At 45.2% G+C, this 25674-nt stretch overlaps 1 protein-coding gene across 4 annotated transcripts in view; it reads right to left on the bottom strand.

Annotated features, from left to right (window-relative positions):
• TIAM1 (TIAM Rac1 associated GEF 1) overlaps positions 1-25674 on the bottom strand; it is a 217878-nt gene that overhangs the window by 49841 nt on the left and 142363 nt on the right. For all 4 annotated transcript variants that reach the window (XM_054188086.1, XM_054188087.1, XM_054188089.1 and 1 more), the window contains 7 exons: positions 17452-17899; positions 14878-15050; positions 10549-10773; positions 8898-9083; positions 6281-6427; positions 4126-4200; positions 2902-3072 (listed from right to left, as the gene is read on the bottom strand). In XM_054188086.1, the coding sequence (XP_054044061.1) occupies positions 2902-3072; positions 4126-4200; positions 6281-6427; positions 8898-9083; positions 10549-10773; positions 14878-15050; positions 17452-17899 (1425 nt within the window). The remainder of the gene's footprint in view (positions 1-2901; positions 3073-4125; positions 4201-6280; positions 6428-8897; positions 9084-10548; positions 10774-14877; positions 15051-17451; positions 17900-25674) is intronic.

Below are 25674 nucleotides of genomic sequence, written 5' to 3'. Positions count from 1 at the left end.
CCTTTTCTTTTTTTTTTTTTGTTGCTGGTCTAGCTGCATCCATATGCGGGAAGGTGGGAGCAGAAACAGTGCAGCTTTAATGGTATTAATATCCTTTCGAGACCACCCAAAATACCTTTTCGCAGTCCAAATAAGCTTCTCGGTTTATTTATTTCTCTCCTAATAACTCTGGCTACGTCTGGACTAAATTAAGCAGCTAACCCAATTTAAAGCACAGCCCGACAGCTAAACCGACGTGCTCTTGAAGAAGAATTTACAGCCTGGAGTGTGATCCGATTCAACAGGCTCCACGTGGCGTAGTGGGTCGGCACACAACCCGAACTATTCACCCATTTTGGCTCCCTTCTAGTTAAAGCAAGGGACAGGCATATTCTTTCAGCTTGGTGTGGGAGACCTTCATTAGCGCTGAAATGACAGCATCATGGAAACACGCTAGCCATCCCACCGTATTACTCCAGCTTTGCACTTGTGTGGCCCAAGCTTTTCCAGTAGGAAAACACCAGCTCAAAATCAAAGTAAGCCCGCAAAGCATCAGGCTTAAGTAACTTCTCAGAGACTTTGAGCACAGACCAAGAGACCTAGGTGAAATCTGCTTCTTGCCCCTCGCGCAGGCCTATTTGAAAAATGCGAATTGTGAGAAAACACAACCTTTTTTGCTTCTCATTTTTCGTCCAGTTGAGTCAAAAGACTAAATGCCATGCAGTCTTCTATGCTTGATTTTTGGTGTTATTCTCTCCATACTGTCTCTGCCTAAATCCATATACAGTGTGTGTGTGTGTGTTTCTGCTCAATTTTAAGATATAACATTATGCAAATGTTAGTAATACATACACACGCATTCACACTGATCAGTATTATCTATAGGAAACAATTTAATGCATATACACTGATTTTCTTGGCTTCCAAGTGATGTTATTAGTTAAATCTTAGGAGAAATCTTCGAGAAACCATTTTAAAATATGCTTTAAACTCTCCTCCCACCAATCTTGAATCATAAAAGTGTCACAAAGCAGCCTCCAAAACCTAACTCGCTGTATAATAACAAGCAGCAATGTTAGTATAAGAACACATTTTCTACAATGACTTGAGTGCACTTAATGTTCTCCAACAGAATAATCAAGCTCAGTTTAATAGCACAGATAGATAGATTTAACCACATCTACAAACATGAAGAGGTTTATATGAAATGTAGATCTTGAAATGTTTACTATACCAGAACTTGACTGGTTCTCAGATGGCAGATGGCAAACTGATGTGAAATGATGTGGATCAGATATAAAAGGGGAAAAAATGAGCTGAATGCAAGAGACAGAAGAAAGAGATTGATTATTAAACGCTACAGAAAAGAAGGCATCCATCAGTGTTTTCCAGACTGAAAACTCTTACAGAAAGGAAAGAAACAGATAATAGCTCTTCAAAAAACAAACACTCACCCACCTCCCCTTCTCCTTATACGCCACCACCCACAACCATCAAACACGCAGTGAAAGACCAGATTCTCAGCAGGTACCTACCGAAACCAGTAGAGCTACACAAGTTTACTCCAGCTAAGGATTTGGCCCACCGAGTTAATCACTCTTACCCAAAGGAAAATATAAATCCTAAAAATAAATCATTACTAATAATGTGTCATCCAGCTTCCCTATTATGTCTCTCTCCAAAAATGTCATCTTCTCCCGAATACAATGAAGAGCTTTCACAAGCTGCAGCACTCTTTAATAGTGCACCTGGCAGAGAGATGAGCACGCTGTATAATTATTGCAAACAAATGCCTTTCTCTCACCTTCCTTCTCTTTGGAAGCACATGCAACATGTTCTAAAAGTCCCCAAAGTTAAGCTCTGAATAGTAATAAATGTTTTCTTTCTTTTGCTGTTGTTGTTGTACAAAAGAGGACTCACTTTTCAGAAAGGCACGTGACTCGAGTTGGGTCTAGCTTGCAGTCAGCCAGTTAGCGCAAAACATACATTATGTACCTGCCAGAACTGAAAGCTTGTATTTAATTTGTCAAAGCTTTCAACTTCTCTGCTGAGATGTAACTCTTTTTAATGGCCAAACGTCTCTGATACTTCATCTTGAAAAGAAATCCAGGTGGCTTTTCTCCCACTGCCCCCCCAATGCAGATAAAAGCTTTCCTCTCTCTTCCCTCCTGCCACCTACACCAGGCGAGTCCGACTGCGCAATGTAGACAGCAAACACAGGCACCTTCTCCTACTCCCAGTGCTGCTGTTTTCTCTGTGCCTTCCTCCCCCGCGCCAGCCGGAGGGGAGGAAGCGGCAGGGGGAAGGAAGGAGGAACGGCACCTGGAAAAAGGACAACCTGTCACCTGGGAAAGGGTGGGATCAACCCACTTGCCTGCCGGAGGAGGGAAGGGACCATGGAAGAGGAAAGGGCTTGGAAGAGGTGGGGGAAGCAGGGTGGTCGGGTGAGGATGGGGTGTATGCATTACCATGCTATGGGGCGTCCAGTGAAAGGAAGCGGGCTGGGGGCTGGGATGTTGGGGGGTAGATGGGGAGGGGAGAAGGGTCCTGCACACGGCTTGGTCTCCAGTGGAGGGGGAGTGGGTGGGTGGGTACATGAGAGGTGGCAGCAGAGGCAGAAGCAGGGTGTGAAGGCACTTCAGAGGCTCATGCACAGCAGCCAGAGTGGAAAAGGCAAAAACTAGTCTACCCTCCCCTCCCTACACGCACAACAAGTTTAGCTCCAGCTGTAGGAATTTTTCTTGTCTGGTGCTTGCACGAAAATTTCAGTGTAATTCATGTTTCTCTTCTAACACACAATTGATCCCCCAACACAGTGCAGTCTGAGCACTGGCATATGAGAAAGTCACTATGAGGTTCAACTGAAAGGGCTCAGCATTGTAGACACTTCACCCTGCTCCAGGGCACGCTCGCAGCCTTTACCTTGCAAATCATTTCCAGCACGTCTCGTGTGGTGTCCCCAGGACGGATGACTGTCAGAGCCGGCTGGTTGTTGGGCAGGCAGAACCAAGACGGCGTAAAATACTCGTGAACCCAAATATCACAGTCGGGATTGTGCTGGTGGACGCTGCTCAGTGCCACTTCTTTTTCCCTCTAAATAGACAAAATCTATTATGACTCTACCAGCCAAATACAATCTCCCTCTTCATCAATAAGAAGTGTAAGGAACATTATATGCTGTATCAAAAAGCCCTCTTACAGAGAAGACGTTTTATTCATAAGCCTAGATTGAAGGCTTGTCTGAACAGGAAACTTTGCAGTTTTACCTGAGCAGTATAAAGTGCGCCTTCCCATGCCACCCACACAGCTACGCTGGTGCAATGCGCTTTTCCTGGGATTTCACCCTATGGCTATTGAGAATGCTAGGAATGTAATAAAAAATAATAGTGATAAAAAGAGATTCAAAATTAAAACTTAAATGCACTATGTTTCTGGGTAAGCCAATCCAAGGCCAACAAAACTGTTGTAGATGTTCTATTCCTATAGCTAGGAATGGTAAAATAGCAAATCTTAGCATTTATTTTGAATTTACTGTCTTTTATACATCCGAGTTGCACTCCGAGCTATAAATCCCCAGGAAGTGATGGAGCTGCAGAATCCCTATTTGCTGCAGGTGGGCTCATGCAGCTAAACCCATATGCACTACATGAAGAATGTGCCTCTTAGCACTGTCTTAATGCTGTTTTATAGCTGACTTTCTCTGGGGAAAGAGAAAGCAGCTGTAATTGTGGCTGCAAACGCAGAAGCTCACAGAAGCGCACGAGAACAAAACAGAGAAAGCCCTGCGCTTCATAGTTGTGCCAACCCTAAATTATGAAAACCCCATATGGCCATCACAAGGTGCCATCTTCCAGAACCAGCAGCATCCAGGTCCTTCTGTGGGCAGGCATTTCCCTGGCATGCAGTGCTAACACCCCTCTAGGTCTGTCACCTCCAGCTGCATTTAGGATGCCACACACAGCAAACCCTTTTGACCGTGGGCAACCAGCTCAAACCCTCCCAGAGCAGCTACAAGCTCTACAGTGCACAGAGGGTCCTCTCCTCTCCCGGTGGCTCCACGTCCCCTCTTTGTCGCAGAGTCAACACTGCATTTAGGCTGTCTGCAAATGAGGGGGGAAGGAGGCAGCTGGAGAGCTGGTCTTTTACCTTGCCATCCGGGACCGTATCGTCAAAGATTCCTTCAAGAGATTTCTTTACTGAATCAACTCCTTCACCAAACACCTGAGGAACAACAAAGCCACTCATCTTTAAAACATAAACATGCCTCCGCACCACCTGCAGCACACGCTGAGGGGAGAACAGTGTATCTAACATCTAGCATGGATATCAAACTGAAAAATAAAAATATTAATCTCAAAACACAGAAAATATAAGCTTGTTAAAAGGGAAGGGAGGGCAAATGACAAGCTGGTGATGGGGCATCATGCCGAAAGATTAGAGGCCAGTTCTGCCTAGTTGTCTGTCACTGACTTATTTGGTGGAGCTGGACAAATTTTATCTCCTTTTGTGCTCCGTTTCCCCACCTGTAAAGTGGAGGAAACAAATGCTTCTCCACCTCAGCTAAGGCTGAGAAATCAGAAGGGCTCCGCTTCTGGCTGTTTTTGTAATAAACCAGCTTTCAAAAAGTACTTAGCAAACATTCAAGTACCACAAGTCAGCATAACCCTTCTCTAATGAAATAAGAGCTGGTAACCCAGCACCAGCCAGAGAGCCAAAATCAATAGGACTCCGTGCAGGAGGAATAACAGAATGGGAATATTTGCAGTATCCATCCCAAATCAGCACAAGACTGCATCAAACGGGCAACCAGGCTTGTTACTGCAGCAGAAGCTTATAATTAAAACTGAAAAGTTAACTTTTATAGCTCCACATCAGCACAGCTTTATGATCAAGTTGCTGGGTTTGGCTGTTAACTATCCCATACCTAAAACGAAGCAGGGACCAAGCAGGACGGGAGAAGGTCACTGCCCTTTAGGGATTTACAGTTTAATGCTTCAACTTGGCAATACTTGATACTATACTCAAGCAGGAAAAATGTGTTCAGGTACTACATTTAGACATTCTGATACTTTCTCAAAACTTTACTTTTTCTTTGACTCTCTGCAGTATGACTTTTCTTTAACCTGGAACAAAATCCCTTTTCACGCCTGTGAGTGAGGGGGGTAGGGATGGGGGCAGGGGGAGGAAGCGTGAAGAAAGCATTTATTCCCACTGAAAGAAAAAAAAAAGGTGAGTTCAGGGAAAAAAAAACCAGGTCTGAAGACACAGCATGGGCAGGATCCTAGCTCAGGACAAGTGATTGCACTTGATTTGGGGAAGAAAAGTACAAAGGAAGAGGGATGTCGCAGCACCAGCGCAAAGAACCGGGAACGCAGTCATGGAGGCATCTGCTGTGTCCCAGCAAAACCCTGAGCTTTTGCTCAGCCACTAAATATTCGATGAACTTTCAATGTCTCGCTAAAAACAAGCTAAACAATTTTGCAGCACTCAACCGCTGCTAAACAAAACAAACACCCACTGCTGCTTTAACAGAAGGAAGAAGAAATCACAGGGCACAGAACAACACGTGTCCCAAGCCTTTCTCCCCTCAAAAAGTGAAAGAAGAGAAAGAAAAGCAAAGCCTACATTTCCTGCAATTAGATGAGGTATGGCTTTCAAAAATTGAAAGCTATAATTAGGGATGTTTGGAAAGAATAACATGAAAGCACCTTCCTACCACACTGAAACATGCTTTCTAGAGAAAGATCTGGGCAGTGACTGGGTGCAAATGTTTCAGCTTTTGCTTTTTAAAAAATCTGAAGCAAAACAGGGACTGTCCCTACTAAATGCAAAGCTTTTTGTTACTTTAGGAAGTTTTTCCCAAACTCAGCTACATTTAAAGTACTCTACAAACTCATAATTTTAATTTAAGAAACAAATAAGTCTGCCTTTTTTTTTTTTCTCCCAAAGCTCCAGCTGTTTTACACTGCTGCTTTGTTACTCCTGAGTTTAGGGAAAGTACCTCCAGCAAAAGCAGAAGCAGCAGAAATGCAACCACAGTAGAAATGCAACTAATTCAGCTAAAGAAGGTGCGAATGCCAAACCTTGTTTGATAGGAGCTGCTGTATGCTTATCTATAATTACAGTCACTGATTTTTGAAGAGGATGTGGAATGAGATGACTATATGCCATGAAAGACTAAACAGGCAAGGTTAAGGCTGGATGTGTAAGTGCTCGGAGCAAGTGACTCTTTGCATGGGCTGCATTCTGCACGCTAACAAATAAGTCTTGAAAACAATATCACGAACTTCCACACACTTACCTGATTAATGCTTGGCCTCCCTTGCTTTTTCTTCGAGGTAGTATCCAGCCCCCAAAGAGAAGAAAACCTGCTTCTCCGTTTACTGGCAGATCTGGACATGGCCTGCGTCCTTCTCCTCACTCCAGCCTCCCCTGTGCGAGCCGCCACCTGTCAATGCCACATGGTTTTAAAATCAAAAGTCGCAGCATCCCACCGCACCATGGCTTACATAATCTAACAAACAGTGGCATCTAGTTTAAAAAAAAAAAAAAGGCAAATACTGTGGCAACAATGGGTACTCACAACAGGGACAACGGTGATGCTGCTAGGCCGCTTCCTTCTCACTGCAATTTAATTCAATTCTTCCAATGTCAAACATCAAAAATTAAAATGGACAATACCATTCCCCCATTTTTTGGCATTTAATCTGAGATATTTTGAAGCAGCCTAATCATCACAGAGGAAAGCCTCAGCATCAGTGAAGGGTTTGGGGTTATTTTCTTTTTTTTTTCTAACAAGGTTTCAAAACTGGACACACTAAACCTGAAATTTCCAAACTTATCTGCTGCTTCCAAAAAGCCCAGTCTTTCTCTTTGCTCTTTCCTGTGGAAGCACTCTGGGCATCCTGGAACTGACTCATAGCTGTTGCAAGACCAGATAAAGGCTTGCAAATAGGTCAAGGAATTTAAAACCTGCACTTCCTTAAAGATAACAACATTTGAAGGAGTGAGCTAAACACAAGAAGAAAAAAAGTGAGCTGAAATGACCCTTTCAATTAGAGCAGTGTTAACTGCTTGGGGACTTGAAAATGTCCTGTGGCAACCCCTTTTGGAGCGAGAAGATATTTGCTTTTACTGAGACAAAATATTTGGGGAACGCTTCCCAAATGAAGAAGCTCTGATAGAAATTCGTGTGATATTAGTGGGAGGTGAAGTGTTTAGGCCAAAGTTTAAGCACATTTCCCATGCGGAGGTGGCCTCAAGAAAGCAAGCTCCTCTCCTGCGAAAAAGGGAGTGGTAGGAGAGACTGCAGGTATGAATGGGAGTGCAAGGCGAAGCGAGACAGACAGACAGACAGACGCACCCTGCCAACTTGGCTGTACACTTCCTGAAACACCTTTGTACCGGATTCCCACAACCGAAACTAGCAAAATGTGACTGTCGTTTGGCAACCCGAGTGGGAACACCCAAATCTCTGAGTTATGCCCCAAGCTACAGAGCTGCGAAACTGGTTGTTTGGGTGCCGCAGATACAAAAACCCATATAAAGACAGGACGAACGGAAGGCTGGCTTGTGTACCCAGGGAACCGTCGCCGTATGAGTAATGGTGATTCTGCTTGGGAAATGTGGAGAAATCAAGGAAAAGGAGAACCAAAACACTACTGCAAGCGTCTCTATTTCCACAGCCTGGACTTGTGAGACGTTTCTTAGCTGTACCTGGGACGTGCACGTTTGTGCAGAGGCACCTGGGAGACTTAGCACATCCTCTGACTAATGTACTGAGGAACATCTTCAGGAGAGCCAGGGATGCCATGCTATCACCATGCAGCACCCAGCTCAAATCTGAGACTCACTGCACCATCTCCACGCTATTGAGGGCAAAGGAGGACACGAGAGTTTGCTTAAAGGAGAAGAAAGCACGTGGCTTTTCCAGCACAACATATTCAAAACATATTTTTTTTCACTTGGCTCTCAAGAGACACCAGCATGAAGAGGCAGACTGTTTTTCAGGCTAACGCTCAGTGCTTTGCTAGATGTAAAAAAATAAGCATAAATGCAAATTACAGCCCGCCACTTAAAAAAAAAAATATAAATCCACCAGCAATTATCAGGATGATGACGCTAATCTTTTCATATATAAAAGAATAAAACCGCCCCTGACTGAATTACAGCTCTGGATTCAATTGAAGGGTACAGCTGACATCTACAAGACAACAGTGGAGCTCAGCTATTTCTGTGAAGCTCCAGGAGTCCAAGCCGAAAATACAGGAACTTGATTTAAATTCATCAAAAGCCCAGCACTTTGCAATACATTTCCCTGTATTTTTAAGAGCTGGGTTGTTACATTATTTACATTTAAACAACCATTTTAAACATTATTTGCCACACCATAAGTAGCAGGGAAGAACATTTCCCCTCCCTTGTGGAGCATCAGGTGTTGATCACTGGAGACCGGGTATTAGACTAATTGGCCAGTAGATTCATCCATATGGTAGAAAGCAAGCCGTGCCCGAGGAGGTCTAAGCCAACACGTGCTGAGGGCCCCAGAAAGACCCCTATTGACTTCACTGGACTTTTGGATCAAGCCCATGTACATGGACATTAGAGATGAGCCTGCTCTTGTAACAGGAAGATCTGTTTGTAGAAAGCATGTTTATAGTGCAGATCTGGAAATTCAAAATCACATGTTTGGGAGAAACATGGTTCTTCCACTTCCATAAGGCCATAGCTTGCAAGCATCTGCTTTTTAATCTATATCCAGGACACACAGCCCTTTCAGGAAACAGAATATTCTGCACACTAAGGTAAGGGCTCACCCTCAGGCACAGACTGCTGTTTGTTGACGTGATCTCTGCGTTGAACACGTGAACCGATTTGCAGGTTGGCAAAGATGACCCCTGGCCTCTGTTCAAACTTACCAGTGCATGAAACGACGAGACTGAAAAGATTCCAAGACGGCCCATTGCAACTTTTGTTGGACGGCTGGCAAAAGCAAGTAGTCTTTTAGGGTTTGGGAGCTCCCCTCCTTGGAGACTAGCCAAGTAACAGCGGTACCGAAATAAGTCCATCTGGAATTGTTCAAGGTTTTGTTCCCAAACGAAGATCTGTGTACAGCAAAGATTGAAGAATGAGACTCATGAGAGGAAAAGGGGAGAGGAGGAAGAACAGGGTGGTAAATACCTTGAGAAAATTCTACCATTCCCAGTAATACACGTCTTTCACCAATGCTGATCTCATTCAAGAAAGTTTCGATTCGCCTTCTTGCCCGCTCTCCCCTACCCTCCCAACCCCCAAAAAAGGATACAAATAATAAAAAAGTTTTCATTAGATGGAAAACAACTTTTTTTATGTTCATGGCAGAAGTCTTCTCCTGGGACAACCGCTCCTTTGATACAACGCTAATTAATAGGATTAAAATTCCATTTTTAATTTTCTTTGTGTTCCAGGCTTCTCTTCTGAGCAGTCCCTTAAGAGGCTTCTTTCATGCATCAAGAGCATCTGAGAAACAAGAAGACCAAACCCCACCAAATTCCACATACAGAGTGCCCCAAATCAGCAGCCGCAGCAGAAGCACTGCTGCAAGCATCAACGGAGCTTGCCATACTTGAAAAAGTGTAGTACACTGGGGATAATTAATATTATCAGCGGAAGAACACTATAATCAACCTATGTGAGGACTTATTTAAATAATTAAAGTTGCTGATAGGAAACAGTTTCAAAGTGTTTAGAAAAACTCAGTTACATAAAGAGAGAGACTGCTCTGCCCCCTCACTGTGATTGACAGCCTTTGAGTAGAACCCTTTCAAAAGAGGCGAGCATCTCTCCTCTCTCTCCCCCCTTCTCACGGGTTTCCAGGGGGTACGAAATCTCTTTAGCTTAGCGCATTAGGGCCTGGCTGATCCCTATGGTTTGCATTACAGGCGCATTTGGCAGCCGTGGTAAAAAGCTACAAACTAATGAAGCAGGAGCCATATGTTAGTTTCCTAAAATAAGGTGCCGCTGTGGCAGAGGGAGAGACATCTGCTGTAGAATCTCTGCTTCTCAAACGCCAACTACGTTGTCCACTTGAAGTCAAAAGGGTCAGTCCCAAAGGGCAGCCAGGGCTGCAGCCATGAGGTCAAGGCAGGCCCCTACAACAAGTAGAATCCAAGGATGGCTCCTTCACCCCATCTGCCAGCAGAAGGACCAGCCTCTTGCACTCTTGAGACAACTGCAACAGCAGCACTTGTCGGTCTATGACCAGCTCTTCCCTAAGGCATCCTGCTGCCATGGCTCGATAGCCTCTTCACCCCCTTAAAGCCCTCACTCAAGCTCTGAGCAGCTAGCCAAATCTCTTGCATGGCGGCCAGGACAAGACAGACCATGCTATACCTTAGTGCCCACTGTTTGGAGAAGAGGTGCAACTAGGGCATACAGCACAGCTCTCCTGCCAGCACACATCTCGCCTGCCCTGGGGAGCTCTGCCCACCCACACACACGGTGCCGTGGGAGCAGACAGAAGTACCGCTAATCTGAAGAAAGCCTCAAATATTTGCTAAGGGCTTATTTCACATAAGCAAGTGAGATTACTTGATCCAGTATGGTCTTCTTCTTCTTGGAGTCCGTTACTGAGGACAGCTGCATTTCACCCATTTTCTTCATCTTTTCATCCATATCAATTTTCTGCTCCAGCTTTTTAATCTCTGTTTTCAGGAGCTTGACGGTGTCCTCTTTGTGATGCTGCCTCGCCACCGCAGTTGCACAAGCTGAATGGATTGCCGTGATCCAGTTCTCCAGTTCGGTCTGGCTAGAGGTCTGAAGAGAGAGAAAGAGAGGGAAAAGAAGTCAGGATCCTCTTTAAAATTGGTTGGAGATTAACAAATGCAATTCCAAGGAGTTTCCTTTGCCTTTGATCTTAAGATTCAAAGCCTTAAATCCACTTACGGGAGAAGTACTAAAAACCCCGTCATTCTTAAGCAGGCCATTTTTACCTTACCACTAGGCATTCAGCACTTAGAATTACACCTATATCTGTGCTTTGCAGCGGTACAGTGTTTCCCAGCAAGGTCTCAGGAATTACCTTCCTTGTTCGATGCAATGCTGCGATAATTGGTAGCTCAACATTTAATGACGTTTTCTAAACTCCTGATTCTTTAAGGCAGGGAATGCACTGGCCTCTGTTCGCTTCACAGTATGGAGAGCTTTTTTGGCATGCAGCAGTTGGCAATAAATTAATGGCATAAAACGTGACCATGACATCTACGAGTAGCTTTATTATGATACATAGACAAACAAGCTTTCCACTTCTGAAGGTCCCAAAGCACTCTGAAGTCAACCCTGTGATCACTGAAGGCAGGCTCATTGTATATTTACAGCTCTGGTACTGTCCCTTCCCAAGCATGTGTGTGACAGTTTGGGAAAAGGGAGCATTTTCCCTTTCGGATGAGGGATATTGGATGAAGGAGGAAGTTGGATAAGGCTTTGAGCAACAGGTATCCCTGCTTATGGCAGGGGGGTTGGAGCTGGATGATCTTTAAGGTCCCTTCAAACCCAAACCATTCTGTGATTCTATGAGATACTAGGCTGGGGCATGGGACACCAGTACATTTTTCTGGAAGAGAGCTACTCTGATTAGAGGCTTTTGACTCAGAAAGAATAATATTTCAAAGCGTTCCTTTTCCAGACTTTCAAAATAAAAAGTAAATCTTCTTAGCCTTCTGACTAAACTTCATTCCTTTTTACAGTAGGTTATAAAACAAAATTTACAGCCAACTCAGGGTTGCAGCAGACTTTCCCTGAGTGTCAGCCTTTAGCAGTAATCACACTGGTATTTGGCTCGTGGCTGAAAAAGTAGCAAGGTGCCAAACCACCTCGTTCTAATTAAACTTTCTGATGATACCTGATCTATTAATAGACAGCACAGTATGACTTCGCCAGTTGCTAGCATAGATGAGGAAGGTCATCTTCACTGGCGGTCACAACTAACAGCAAAGGACGTGGCTTACTGAAGCCAAGGAGAGATTCCCATAGAAGCCTGACTCTGGAAATCATGTATGCACAGGCTGGACTTCAGGGTGATGCTCCCAAAACTTCTGTGGTACTGCAGCAGGTGGAACACACATGTCCCAGAATGATAATCGCTTTCCTTAGCTCAAGTTAGAATTCCTAAGCAGAAGAAAGGGTCTACACTGGAAAGACTGATCTCTTACACCCAATTTTCTTGTCTTCAGTTGGCACTGTACAAAGTATATTGCTTAAATTGGTCAGGCTCCCTGCCCGGGGAATAATATTCACAAGCTCTCATTCGTAGAGAGGGGCTTACAGTGTCATATCACCACTGCTGAAGACACGTTGAGCCCCCTTGCTGAGCAATTTCTGCTGAAAATAGAGACATTATTTGCAGAATGGGAGACACTTTGCCTACAGTCAGGTGGTGAAACCTAGCCCCCAGTAGAGAAGAAAGTAGCACTGGACTTATAATGAGATGGTATGTTTTGTTAATGCCTAGCAAAATTGTTAACAGCAAGAGGTCATATTTTTATCTTATTCAATTTTAGGATATTATCCATACACCATTACATTCAGTTTTCTTTTTGTTTTTCTGGGGAGAAGGAAGGAAAAAAAGAATCTGGAATGGATTTTAAGGAGCTGAAGACTCTTCTGGTAGATGAGTAGGCAAGGGGAATCACTCCACCTCTCAACGGAAAAGATGACATAAACAAGCTGCAAACATCTGATACATAAGTATGTGGTGTCACAAGTCGCTCTGAGCTCCTGGAAAATGCATGTGACATCTGCAAGTAATGGATTTGTGTAGGCACGATAAGAACTGACTGAGCAAGGAATCATCGTGTAGGAGGAATGTGATGTCTCTAGGTGCAATGCAGTGGGAAGGCTTGTTACAAGATGTCCAATATCTGTACGCATTACAAAGCAACCCTATTTTTCTCCCTAAGTACACAGTCTCCATAGGACAGAAATAGTCTTCTGCAGGTCTGTGGTTTCTTCTCATCAAAACCACTACTACAGCACCGTGTTATGTGTGGACGGACGTGTATGACATGAGCAGTTAAATAACACTGCTGAACAGCCGTACACGTGCGTTGGCAGCTCTAAGCACAGCAGAGCAAGCCCTACAGCACAGTCACTCGCACATTACTTCCACCACTGTGACTAGTCTCCTTCCCTTCACCCCACACCCATCCCTTCTTTCTGTTCTGCTTCGCTAGCCATGCATAGGTTCTATGGCGGAAGGGACACATCAAGAAAAAAATTCTGCAAGGCAATATAAATGACTGTTTTTTATTTGAAAAGGCTTGGTTTTGCTTTTTCCCACAAAGTTAAATGAAAATCTATCCATGGCATAAAGACGCCGGGCTTTTAATGAATAAGGCCCTGTGTTACCACAAAAGAAATGTACTGAATGTGACCTTTTCAGTATTTAGCATCCATTGGCATTAATTTTATGACAATGAAGGTTTTTCCTTAGAAAACTGCATGGAACAGATGTTACAGCTCATATCAGCAGATCAAGGAGGTGGTGGTGCTCCACAACCTTTCAAGCAGATGCTGAGACCATAAGCACCACACTTGCCTCCTGGATGAAGCTCTCCAGGTGGCAAATACATGCACCCTGCTCAGGAAACACATGAAGCAGAAAGGGGCAGTGCAGTACTGCATTATGAGCTGAGGAAAAATCAGACTCAGGTGGCAGAGAAGCTAGTCCACAAAAAAAAATTATTTTTTTTTCTGTATGCAATCAGGTACTCATTCTCTTTAAGATGTAAGCCAGCAACCACACTCCTTTGAATCAGTAACACTTTTTTATTTTGCCCTAGTTTAAGAATCTAGCCCCTTGTTTAGGACAGCTGCAAGGACCTACAAGACAGTGTAATATTAAAGATTTGCTCTGGAGTACAGGGGAGTGATGACATGGGGGCATATCCTACCACAGAGCAGCTTCTGGTTTAAGAAGGCAAGAAACTCTGAATACATTGTCACTAGGAAGGGAAACAAACAAGGGGTTCCTCCCGTGAAGAAAACTGAATCAAAAAAGGAGGAACTGGCACCACCTCAGCACAGGCTGGTAATTCCAAATAAGAGTGTCACACCTTGATTAGTGACAACGTGCAATAACAAAGTGGAATGCCAACCTAAAAATCACTCAAGGAAGCAGAAGTTACCAAAATCCAGAAATCTTTTTCAGTGAAACTAACATCAACTAATGTATAGTCTTTGATATAAGTACTGGATCTTTTTTAAACATACCCTGTGGAATTTAGACATTTCCATTTTCTGATTAAAAAAACTAAACGTGCACTTTCCGTCTCTTCTCAGGCAACAGCAAGATGTTGACTAAGGTCTGTATAAACTAGGGGCAACTGGATTCGGCAGCGGCACTGGGAGAGCACCTGGAGGCCCAGGTACCCCCTTGCACTTCAGGCTCCTCTTGGTCTTGTAAACCCTTTAAGCTTCTCCACAAGGTCCCATCTTTGATACATGTCTCTTAAGAGACGTGGATAGCGTTACAGGACATCTGATGCACTGCTGTATGTCCTGTACGGTAACTGGCCTGGTCTTTGTGTTATGAGCACACTGTCAAACCATGCAAAATTCCCAGTTTTTACAGGGATGTAAGAATATTTCTCAATTCTTACTTTGTTCCAACCATCTACACAAAGAGGGTCCAGTCAGTCAATAAAAACAGCAGATCTGACGGTGATTCACATGCGGTGGTAGGTCTCCTGAGTAGCGTTTACCGAATATATCGTGTCCTTCCTCTAGCGCTGCCAGAGGAAAATCCCAAACGTACTGGAGTCAGCAGGATTTTTCCATTGATTTCAACCAGAGCTAAGATTTCCTCCTTGGTCGGAGACAGAAAAAGAGAACAACTTTGTAAAACCCTCAAACCGGACCAACCTGAAAGAGGAAAGCGTCCCCAAGGGAGTTGCTGAGACAGAAGACAAAGTCCTTCTTGGGGTGTTCAGGCACCGCTTGCACTATGCTGTTTTCCACCCAGACAGCGTGCTTTGGGATGCTGTTGTGGTCAATGCCAGATCTGCCATCAGTCTCATAAAAAAACAACGTGCATCCTAAAAGAGACGATCGCATATTAGCAAGCAACACATTTAAACGCAACGGCCGCCCTGCATCTAATCATCACAAATGCTTGGGACTATAAATCATCTGTAAAACTGTCAAAGGGAGGAGGGAGGATTTGCCAGGGCCCATGCAGGTTTGCTCTCCCACAGTGGAGAGCACGAGCAATGGCCCAATTTTCAGCCCAACAAGGTGGTGGCTTCCATGCCATGGGAGCACACCACGTGCTGTACACCAAGCTGTGCCTCAGCGGGACATTTTGTTTGCCTGAGGATTGCTAAAACAGACGTGCAAACACAAGCCGAGAAAGTCACGGGCAGTAAAATACAGCCCCAGATGAGAAATGTCATTATAAATCCCCAAGTGGGGGTCCTCCACAGCCACCCCGCCCCACCGAGGGGACGGAAAGGAAGAGGCAGGCGTGAGAGCGCGTCTCCCCTGGCAGTGCCGGAGCAGACAGGCCCCCAGGCAAACCTCCATGGCCCTGCCCCAGCCTCCTGCAGCTGCTAGCTGTGACAGTCTCCCTGCAAGGCAAAGATCAAGCGATTTAATTGCTGGACGCAGATGAGGAACTGGAAGAAAGATGGACTGGAATGAGCTGTGCTCGCTGAAAGACTGATGTACAAAAAAAAACCCCAAAACAAAACAAACAAAAAGCATAAACCAAATCCATATTCCACTATAAGTTTCAGCTCACGGTTATATGGCCAAAAACAAAAGCACGTTTTAGCTGGGGACAGCAACCAACCTGCTTGGTTTTACAAAATAATCTTGACAATACTCCGGGGGGGGTGGGGTGGAAAAAAAGGTATAGCAAGTCTGCAATTTGGAAGACTGCAAAAAAAAAAAAAAAAAAAAAGGGTCTCCTCCTCTCTCTCCCACCTTCCCACATTATCTACAGTTGTTTTAAACTAAAACTGGCACATTGTTCCTCTGCCACTGGAACCAGCCCTCTCGGTGCAAAGGGATGCCCTGTTACCCAGCCTCCCAGAAAACTATTTGCAGCCAAACAATAGCAGCTGTTAACTTCAAAGCCTCGCTTAAACACTAACATTCTTAAGGCAGAGCAATCTCAGGAGCAAACACTCCGCTTGAGTCAGAGCACTTTAAAATAACAGTGCCTCCGTGCTCATCCTTCCCCTTTTTCCTCCCCAGATGGCCCTTTGTTTGCCTGCTCCTCACAGCAAGACCTTCCTGCCACTTCCCCCCCCACCCTCCCCAGGAGATCAGGGCTCCCCCCTGCCCCTGAGCCCTCCCTCTCTCCTCTTCCATTTCCCCAATCTCTCTAACCACCCCGAGGAAGAGCTGGCACCTAACTTTGCTGTTGGTTTTAAAAGAGTGCTGCAAATTCAAAAGAAAAAAAAAAAAAAAGAAGTACTCTAAAAAAGCACTGCGTGGGGAGGACGGGGCTTTAACCACCCCGAGCATTTTGGGAATCCCACCTGCAGCAGGAGACATGGCTCTGCCTCCCCTGGCTCACAGGCGAGGCCGGACACAGGAGAGGAGAGCGAGGCCAGTCCCAAACCCCTGCGAGTGTTTTACTGCTGATGCAATTGCATGAAGATTAATTAGAGGTCGCTTTATGAGGCCAGCTCCTGAGTTTCCCTGCTCCGTTAACATTTATGTGCATTTATAAGCACTCAGACCCCAAACAGGGCTGGAATGCGCTCCTAGCAGGAACTGGGAAAATTCAGAGAGAAAAAAGGGTCTGTGGCCCGCGGGGGCAGCCGAGGAGGCCGGCAGGGGCGGCCAGGTGCCGAGGGCTGCCCCCCACCACATGATGGGTGACGCAGCCAGAGCCAACGTCTCCCAAGTCACAAGCCAGCCTCGATGACCAAACCATGGCTTCCTGTCCACACGGCGGATGTGCTGCAACTGGCTGGGTGTTGAGACTCGTGAAGCACATCTCGGAGAAGGAGAGGCCCACGGCACTAAGAGCAAGAGTTACAAGAGGAATGCAGACAAAGACAGAGCCCCTCTTCGAAGGCATGCTGGTGTCATCACTAGCAAACTCCCACTGTCACATGTCTGCGGCTGCACACAGGTATTTAATTTGTCAGCAAGCCGTAGACAGGCTTCTTAAAGGCAACACCCAGCACTCGGAGAAGCCACCCGAGGTGGTGCCAGCAGGACTCGAAGCAGGGCACAAACCCCACTTCAGCGCAGCACAGTCACGTGGACTACACGCATGCCATAATGTGAGCACATCGACAACCATCCAAAAAAACCCCTCTCTGAAAAACATCAGGACCACTTCCTCATACTTGATGTCAATTATACGGAAGTTCACGGTGGCTTTTGTTAAGAGTCTAAGCTACTGGTTTCTTCATCTGCAGTAACACACAACCCACAGGACACCGCAGATGCCCATCTGGATACACCCTTGCTCAGTACCTTTCAGGGAAACCCAATAGTGCTTCCATTTCCTGCGCGTGGCCGACTCCACTTTCTTGTTCTTTTTGTGCACCAGGAAGTTTTTCACTGCCAGAGCACCGGCTTTCCGTACTGTGCCCTGGGCGGCCGTCAGGAGGATGTCGGACTGCCCTGGGGAGCTGAGGGTACCACTGCTCTGCTCGTCGCTGAGGGCAGACCCGGCCTCCTCCAGGTTCTCGCTGTTGGTGGTGCTCATCTCCAGCTCCCGGCGGAAGTTCTCGTACACTCCCTGGCGAAGCCCATCGCCCGTCGAGCTGCTCCCACTGTCACTGCCGATGAAAGCCCGGCTGGCCGTCGGGGAGTAACTGGAGTTGGTAGCATTGGAGCGTCTAGAAAGGAGGTCAGTGTCGGTGGCTGCTCCCTCGATGCCACTGTCAGTGAACTCACTCCCCTCGCCTGCGTTGACATCCTAGTTGCAAGAGAGACACAGCGTGAGATGAATAGCCTGGCCGAGCCTGGCCTTCTGGAGACACCGACAGAACCCAAAACGCCCAGGTGACACCACATTTCTTCACACCCCCATTTTGTCTGCCACTGGAAATGCCTCATCTCTTTTTCTTCTGAAGACAAACAACTGGTGGGGTAGGCAGAACTTCCAGCACAGTTTAGAAAAGACCAGTCACACGCGCACGATTTCAGGTGGTGCCTCCACAGCCTTAGCATTTTGGAATATAAGACGCAGCATCATCTGTTTACATTAAGTGAAGTTAACAGTGCTAAAGGTTTTGCAAAAGAGGAACATATGGTAGCAAAAACTGGCAGTGTCAAGAAAAGCAGCAATCAACCTACGCATTTTGAAAAGAAAACATTGATATTGTACATTCACACCTACAGCTGAAGATACATTTTAGACATCTCAAGATTGTCATTTGCAAATTATATAACTAAAAAGGTACTCTTTTTTTTTTCTCCTGAGAAGTTAATGTATTTGAGATTATTTCTGTTTTGTGTCACTTCTACATCACAAACCCTAACAACGGGCCAGAATCCCATGGTGACAGACCCTGCCAAAATAGCGCAACAACAGAAGACCTGGTCCCCAAGAACTTGCAGTTGAAGGATCAGAAGAGACAAGAATGTGGCTGGCTTGAGCAAGACAGGAAACAACACGACTGAATTCAGGTTTCGAAGGCTGAGTGGCTCAGCTTGCCCCCCGCAACAAGGCTAGTGCCCAAAGAGCGCTAACCACTACCATCTCAGTACCCAAAGGCATCTGTGGCAGTTTTTGAAGGAGGACAAATAAGGGCCAAGCCCTGTAACTGGAAAGAAATATTTTACGTTAGATACTCAAGAGCGGAGGGAGACAGGGAAGAAGATGCAAAGAGGTGAGAAATATGGCCAAAACAACAGGAATTTCAGCCTCTACCTCTACTGCAAGAGCAGCTGGTGCTTGATTTATAAGATTTTAAAAAAAATGAGGGGACTCTGAGAAGAGGTGGCAGAATGCAGTATTTATTTTGAGAGAAAACAAGCTGCTAGGTGTTGGTTCAAGCACCAGTCTTCTATGCATCCCAGAGCAGCTCTGCAGAAACCGAGAAACCCTCCACTGAGCTCTGTTTGAAACCTTCCTCCTGTGGAGCAAGAGCTGGATGAGGAAACCTTAGAGGGAGGGAAGGGGTGTTGCTGAATCTGACTAACTTTTAAGGCATTAATTTGTAACGGATGGGCTCGTTCTTTATGAACGCTACCCCTCAAGGGAGACTTGGAGTCCAGCTGGAAGAATAAGCGCTTCCTTCCCTGCTCAATGAGCACAGTTACCCTAGTCAGTCTGGTTATTTAATGCAACACATAGTGATAGACAAGCTGTTCTGGACAGGCCAATATTCCTCTACTCCCACCGCATGTGAATGAGCTGAGCAGGCCTTCCTGTAAGTGCAGTCATCTGCCTGTACAGAGCAGTCTTCTCAACCACACGTTTTTTCCTGCTGTTCCAATACACTTGTTTTTTGGAAGCCAATTATCTTCCCATTTCTTGCAGCACCACAAAGGAAGGAGGGATATCTGGAGAGGGGAACTGGTGCTGCTCAGAAACCGATGTTTACAAAACACTGCCGCAAGCAAGTTTTTGCACTCCATCACGAAAAGCTGGATGGTGCAACTCCTGATGACAGCCCTCCATCTGAGATCCCATGCGTCAGGGAGCCAGGGCTGGCACAGCCACTCGACGCTCACACGCCGGAGGCACTGCCCCTCTGCCAACACAAAAGCTACATGGGCATAAAACCGGAGCGCCAAAGAACTGAACCGGATCCCTTGTGTTCACTGGGACAGTTATTCCCGTAGGATGACTGGGGTTTGCATTTGTTTTCCGGGGCCTTCTTCCTCCATAATTTTTTCAAAGGGAAAAAGTGTGTCACTCGTATAGCGTAAACAAATCTGCATTCTGCAGTGAACATTACATAACGGTGGCAACAGAAATTATTTGAGGGTTTGGGATTTTTATTTTAGGTTAATGATTTAATAAATATGCAATCTGTCCCATAATTATTTTATCCATGCAATACAAAATGTATAGAGTCAATTCCAAAATTTTAGCTGATGTAACTTTTAGGAAGCCTATCTCATGCTTCAACTAGAATTAGTCGGTTTGCAAAAATAAAGAGCTACTAAAACAGACCACCAACCTAAGGGAGATAGGATTTGTAATTTTGCCAGCCACTGTATGAACAAAACTGTCTTGGTGCTTTTTAGCAGATGGAGTATTTTTGCAAACCCAGAATTGCACCCAGAGATGTTCAAGCAGAGCACTGCAACGCCGGCTGTCAAGGTTCCTCATGCCCTGTGTGACACAGCCGCCTTCTTGTGTAACCCTGATGAGACACAGTATTAATTACCTCCGTTTCCCTGTCCATAAATGGAGATTATACTCACTAACTGATACATGGGCTTACTATTTATAAAAAAAAAATGAAAGGATGGAAAACTCGGAGTGGCTGTTATATACGGTCATGAGCTTAGATTGTAGCACGTTTTGCAAACATCTTTATAATCTTTACCACAATGCAAGTGATAGGCTGGACGGGTCAAAAGATCTTTTCAGCATAATGCTACAGCCCTGCCCCTAATCTTCCTCTGCTCCCTGCACTCCCTTTTTCTCTCTTAAATATCCCGTATCAAAGACTTCTTACCAACCAATGCAAGTCCTTTGGTAGGAGGAGGGTCTCAGCATACAAAGGTCAGAACGGTTCAAAACCTACAGCCTGCTAATATTGTTCACACTCATGAATTATGAAACGTAGCATTGAGTGAGCTTAGCACTTTCGGAAGTCCGCTGTAAGAGCAGACTGGTCTCGGGGTTAGTAGGGTTAAGAGAATTCATTGCACAGGTCTCTGACTTCTGAGTTTCTGCTGCAATGTCAGCTCATTCTCATCAGAGGGTATGAAAAGCTCTCAAGAAGCAGCCGGCATCTGTTCTGGCCATCTCACAGTGCTATAATCCACACACTGAAGGGCATTCAATTAAGAGTTCAGCATAAAGTACAGAGATTTAGTATTGCGCTTCCGCAGAAATGTGCTGAGGCCGAAGGGGTAACAGTCCCAAGCCAAGCAAGAAACTGTAGCAGGGTTTGATGAACACATCACTGGGGGCACAGAAATACCCCTGCAAATTTTCAAACGAGGATGCTGAAAATTAAGCATCCCAACTCACACTGTGAGCACCATGGCTCCCTGCTGACAAGATCGATGTGGATACATGTATCATGGGATACATGACATCCAGCATCAAAGTACCTACTGACATGGCTACCAGAGCCTACTGCCCAGAAGCAAAGCGAACATTGTGCAACCTTGATGAGAGCTATTTAAAATTACTCATGTTTCCTGCTCAGGCTCTCAAAAAGCCCCTCAGGCGACAGCAACATCTCTCTCCTCCGAGGAAGACTTATTACCATCACAGGTCCACAATGGGATGCACCACAGAGGCTTGCTAACAAAACAGGCATTTCACTCCTTAGCAGAAGGAGTTTCCAGGCAAAGATTCTTGAGGCCAAGAGTGAACTATGGACGTCGCTCAGTCATCACCTCTCTGACTCTTGCCCAGCATCCCTGGGCCTTCCACCAGGATGCCGATGGCATGTGCCAGGGACATCGCAGGAGCTGGGAGACAGCTGAAGACTGCAGAATGCATGTTTCTGAAGCCCACAGTTTTGGACATTATACACACATTATAACAAATCACCAGCACATTACGCTGGACCTCTAATTGCCATCATCAGAGGGTTCTGTTTTATTGCATTGTTTAAAAAACCCTAAAGTTTCATTTAGGTCTGTGTAAGATTCAGGAGACCTGATATTTTGCACCTCACCAGGGATCTTGTGTTTTGTATTTTCAGACTGGCAAACAGCTGTCTCCACACAGAGAAATATTTTTGTCCGGAAAGACCACCCCAGGAACCAAGTGCAAGACTGGAACTAAAATCTGTGCTACCTCGCTTAGCCTTCCCACTGGTGTCTACCTAGCTTCGGGCCTGGGAGGACAAGAGGGCAAAGCAAGAGGGAGGTGGAAATCATTAAATTGGTCACACCAAGTAGAAAGCATGTAGCAAAGAAAAGAAGGCATATTTCCTCCAAGACAGAGAGATGGGGGATGTCGTGGGAATAGCAGTTCTTGGCATTTTGCAAACACAACAGGTCTTAGTCCATAGAGACAACAAACTGAATAAATGGGGGGTTTGTCCTTTAGATTTAAGATTGCTCTGTGGAAAGCAGGGAGAAAGTCACATAAAGACCACTGGCTGAAGAAGGGAACTAAACGGGCTTTAGCAACGGTGCTGCACTGTATGCCTTTACAGGGAAGCAGTAAGCAGTAGCACAACTTCCACCAGGATCTGGGATCCCGGCTGTTGCTGAATATGACAGAGGAGCGTCACCGTTTCCACTGGCAGTGCTACCATATGGGTTGCAAATGCCCAGGGTTTATGAAAAGAGGTTCAGCAGACAGTAATGGAGGGAAAGGTGGAATGCCTGAGACCAGAAAGGTTCGCCACAGAATGAGAAACCAGAGACGGACTGAAAGCTGCCCTTGTTCCCAGCAAGCAGGCCACGTGCCAGGACAGCTACAACAGCCCTAATAGCATTTGAGCGTAATGAAGTGGAATTATCACAGCCCCATGAAATGCAGAGAACAATTTAACTGATGAACCAATTGGGTAAAATATTATCGGAAGTATTAGCAACCCACTTAAAGATATGGTTTTTCCTCACATGAACACTGGGTTTCATGCAAAGCAAGCCAGTGGGGAATAAAACTGTAATGCAAGCTACATCAAGCTAATGTACTTGGTGCTGTAGCTTTTGCATACTTATGTGATAGTCACACCTCTGTATGTTTGCTACAGCCACATTGCTTAAAAAATTTTTTCTAGATTTAGAAGATATACAGAAAAAAAACCTTTTGCTTTAGAAAAAATGTCTACCTTCAGCTAGCAAAAATCAAGCAAGAAGTTTTGGGGCAGTTTCTAAGCATCTTTGTCCCCTTGTTGAACATATTTGATTCTGGCCTCTGCTAGCAAGAGCCCACTGGATGGGGTAAGCCTTGCCCAACTGTCCGGCTCATGACTGGACACATTCAGATCACTTGCAATAACGACGCACTTACCAAACTTCCCACCAACAGCCCTGTTACAGAGGTGGTTAAAATGTCTTGGTGAATCACTTTCTCCTGCTTGACTGACAGCAGTGATTCATGGGCACTTTAAGCACATGGGATTGATTTCGTAGGAAAACTCTTACTTCCCTAATATAAACAGTTCCTTCTGTGGTTAATACTTCTTTCTAAATTAACCATTAGATTAAAAGTACTCCTTAGTAAAAGATGACTGAGTGGGTTTTTTTCTTGGAAGGGTCTCCCTCCAAGAGAATGCAAATCCTCTGTTCCCCGTCCTGTTTAGCAACAGAGCAATAAGGTGTTCACGCTCAGCAACAGCCTGAAATTGCACATAACCCGTCTGGTTGCTAGTTAGGCAAGCACCACAGAATACATTTAAAATAGATGGGTAAGCAGCCTGATGGTTTGCATGCTTTTATGTGCCTGGAGTCTCTTTGAAGCTCCTATGTAAAAAAAGATTGGCCTGATAAGTGTTTTTCTTTCTTTTCAGTACTGACTCTACCATCACTTGATGGTCAAGGTGGTCTGTTAAGGTACGACTTGCTCCAAATCAAAATGAAATCCTTTCTCCAGAGTAACTTGAACGTCTGGTAATGAATGCATTAGAAGATTTATCTGTCTTGAAAAGAGTGAAAACATTCCAAGAAGCAAAGATAAATCATAAATTGCGATTGAAACCTGAGTGGGAGAAATGGTTTTAAAGCTTCAACGGAGAAACACAAAAGTAACTCCATAGCTTGTTCTGTCTGGAAGGAACACAGTTTTGAAGACTGTTACAAACATACTGAATCATGTTGACATAACTCACCGTAAGGTCAGAGGGATTATAATAATGACATGAAGGATATCTTCCACCGCAGCAATGAACAAAGCCCCTCAACCAGATGCTGGGAGTTGATACGAAAGAGGGTTTTGAAGATACCTACAGGCCGGTGTACAACAGGACATTATTCTATGAGAACTAGCCAGGAGGCACCAGACTGACAGCAGGCTTTGGAGAACTAAACTGACAGCCACAAACCAACACCGGCCAACTGCAGTTTTCTGTTGGATTAGTTGGGTCTTGTTTACACCTCCTCGGACGGCTCCCAAGTCCAGTGAGGTACAGTTACAAGCCAACTGCAATTTGTATGTGGGGACCAGACTGAGATACTGGGTTTGTTACTTTTGAGAATTCAAAGAGATTGGATACTGATACATACAACCAGCTTTGGTTCCTACTTCTGTGCACTCACAGCACTGGTGCAACAGTCCTTCAGATGTCTGAAAGAATTGAAATTTAAAAAAAAAACCAACCAACAAACCCTTCTATGTGTTATTAAAGCTGCTCAGAGTGATTTAATAAGCAAGCAAGTTTTGGGCATGGTTCTCTGAAATCAAAATTACTCCCGACAAAAAAGGTACTATCCCAGACCTCTAGATATTTCTCCTAGCAGAAAGCTTCACTCTAATTATGAAAGGATGAATCACAGTCACAGGTTTCTGGGCAGTAATCCCTGGGAAAGTCTTAAGGCATGGATTTCAATGGATTTTGGTTCCAGGATTCCTTTGTGAGCTTGTCTTGGTGAATGCTGTACAGTGTAATTTGGCACCTTGGAAAGACAGACAAGGTACTGGGTGCCAGGCACCCAGAAGATCCTCAAATATGGGAAGGAGATGCGCATCCACTTTGCTCCTGCAGGACAGGCAGGTGGCAAACAGCAATGCATCAGTCATCCATCAACCCCATTTCCTTTGTAGGGAACTCTGACTGATATATACGGCTGTTACCTCAGGATTACACTTGGCTTGTTCACTCCATATTAAGCCATCATGCTAGTTTGGATGCCTTTAACACAGGAGTTGGGAACATTTTTGGTTCACTGATGGCCCAGACGTGTTCCAGCTAATATGTGGGCCCTTCCAGAAAGCTCATCTCTGTAGACCACCATGCTTCCCCAAGGAGCCTGGTTTTCTTAGCTGACTTAGATGCCCTAAAGGCAGATTATGGACCCACAGGGACTCCCACAGCATTCAGGTAAGTTCAGCCCTGGAGGACTTGTCAGCTGTGAGATAGAAAATGTCGGAAATTAAACTGTCCCCCAGAAAGCTGCAGGGAAATACATAGGGCAGCTTTACCCTTTTTTCCAAGGTACTGTGAGGAGCTCTTCACTGACTCAGGACGTTGTTGGCATCAGTTTGTGATCTATTCATGTTCAGAAAGTTAGTTTTGTATTCCTAAGAGCTAAAGTGTTGGGTAAAGGGAAGGGGGAGGATGTCTTGATTTTGCTTTTTAATAATATGAGAAAAATCCAAGCCTGTGAGAGAATGCATGAAGCACAACATGGCCTTTAGCAGGAAACAGCACAAAGCACTACCGTGGGTCCTGAGCACACCAGCTCTTCCCTGGCTTTAGCGCTGACTTTTAAGGGGTGCTAAAGTATATATTACCATGAACAAGAATCAGCCCATAATCCAGTAAAGCCTCTTGCAGTGTGGTCCCTGCACACAGCTTCCGACACCTGCGCAGATCTGCGGTGGACGCCCACTTTCCATCCCCAGCAGTGGGAGGAAGTCTCAGTTCTTGAGTGCTGCAG

Source organism: Rissa tridactyla, chromosome 1, assembly GCF_028500815.1.
Source record: "Rissa tridactyla isolate bRisTri1 chromosome 1, bRisTri1.patW.cur.20221130, whole genome shotgun sequence".
NCBI lineage: Eukaryota > Metazoa > Chordata > Aves > Charadriiformes > Laridae > Rissa > Rissa tridactyla.
This window is presented reverse-complemented; position numbering and strand designations above follow the sequence as displayed.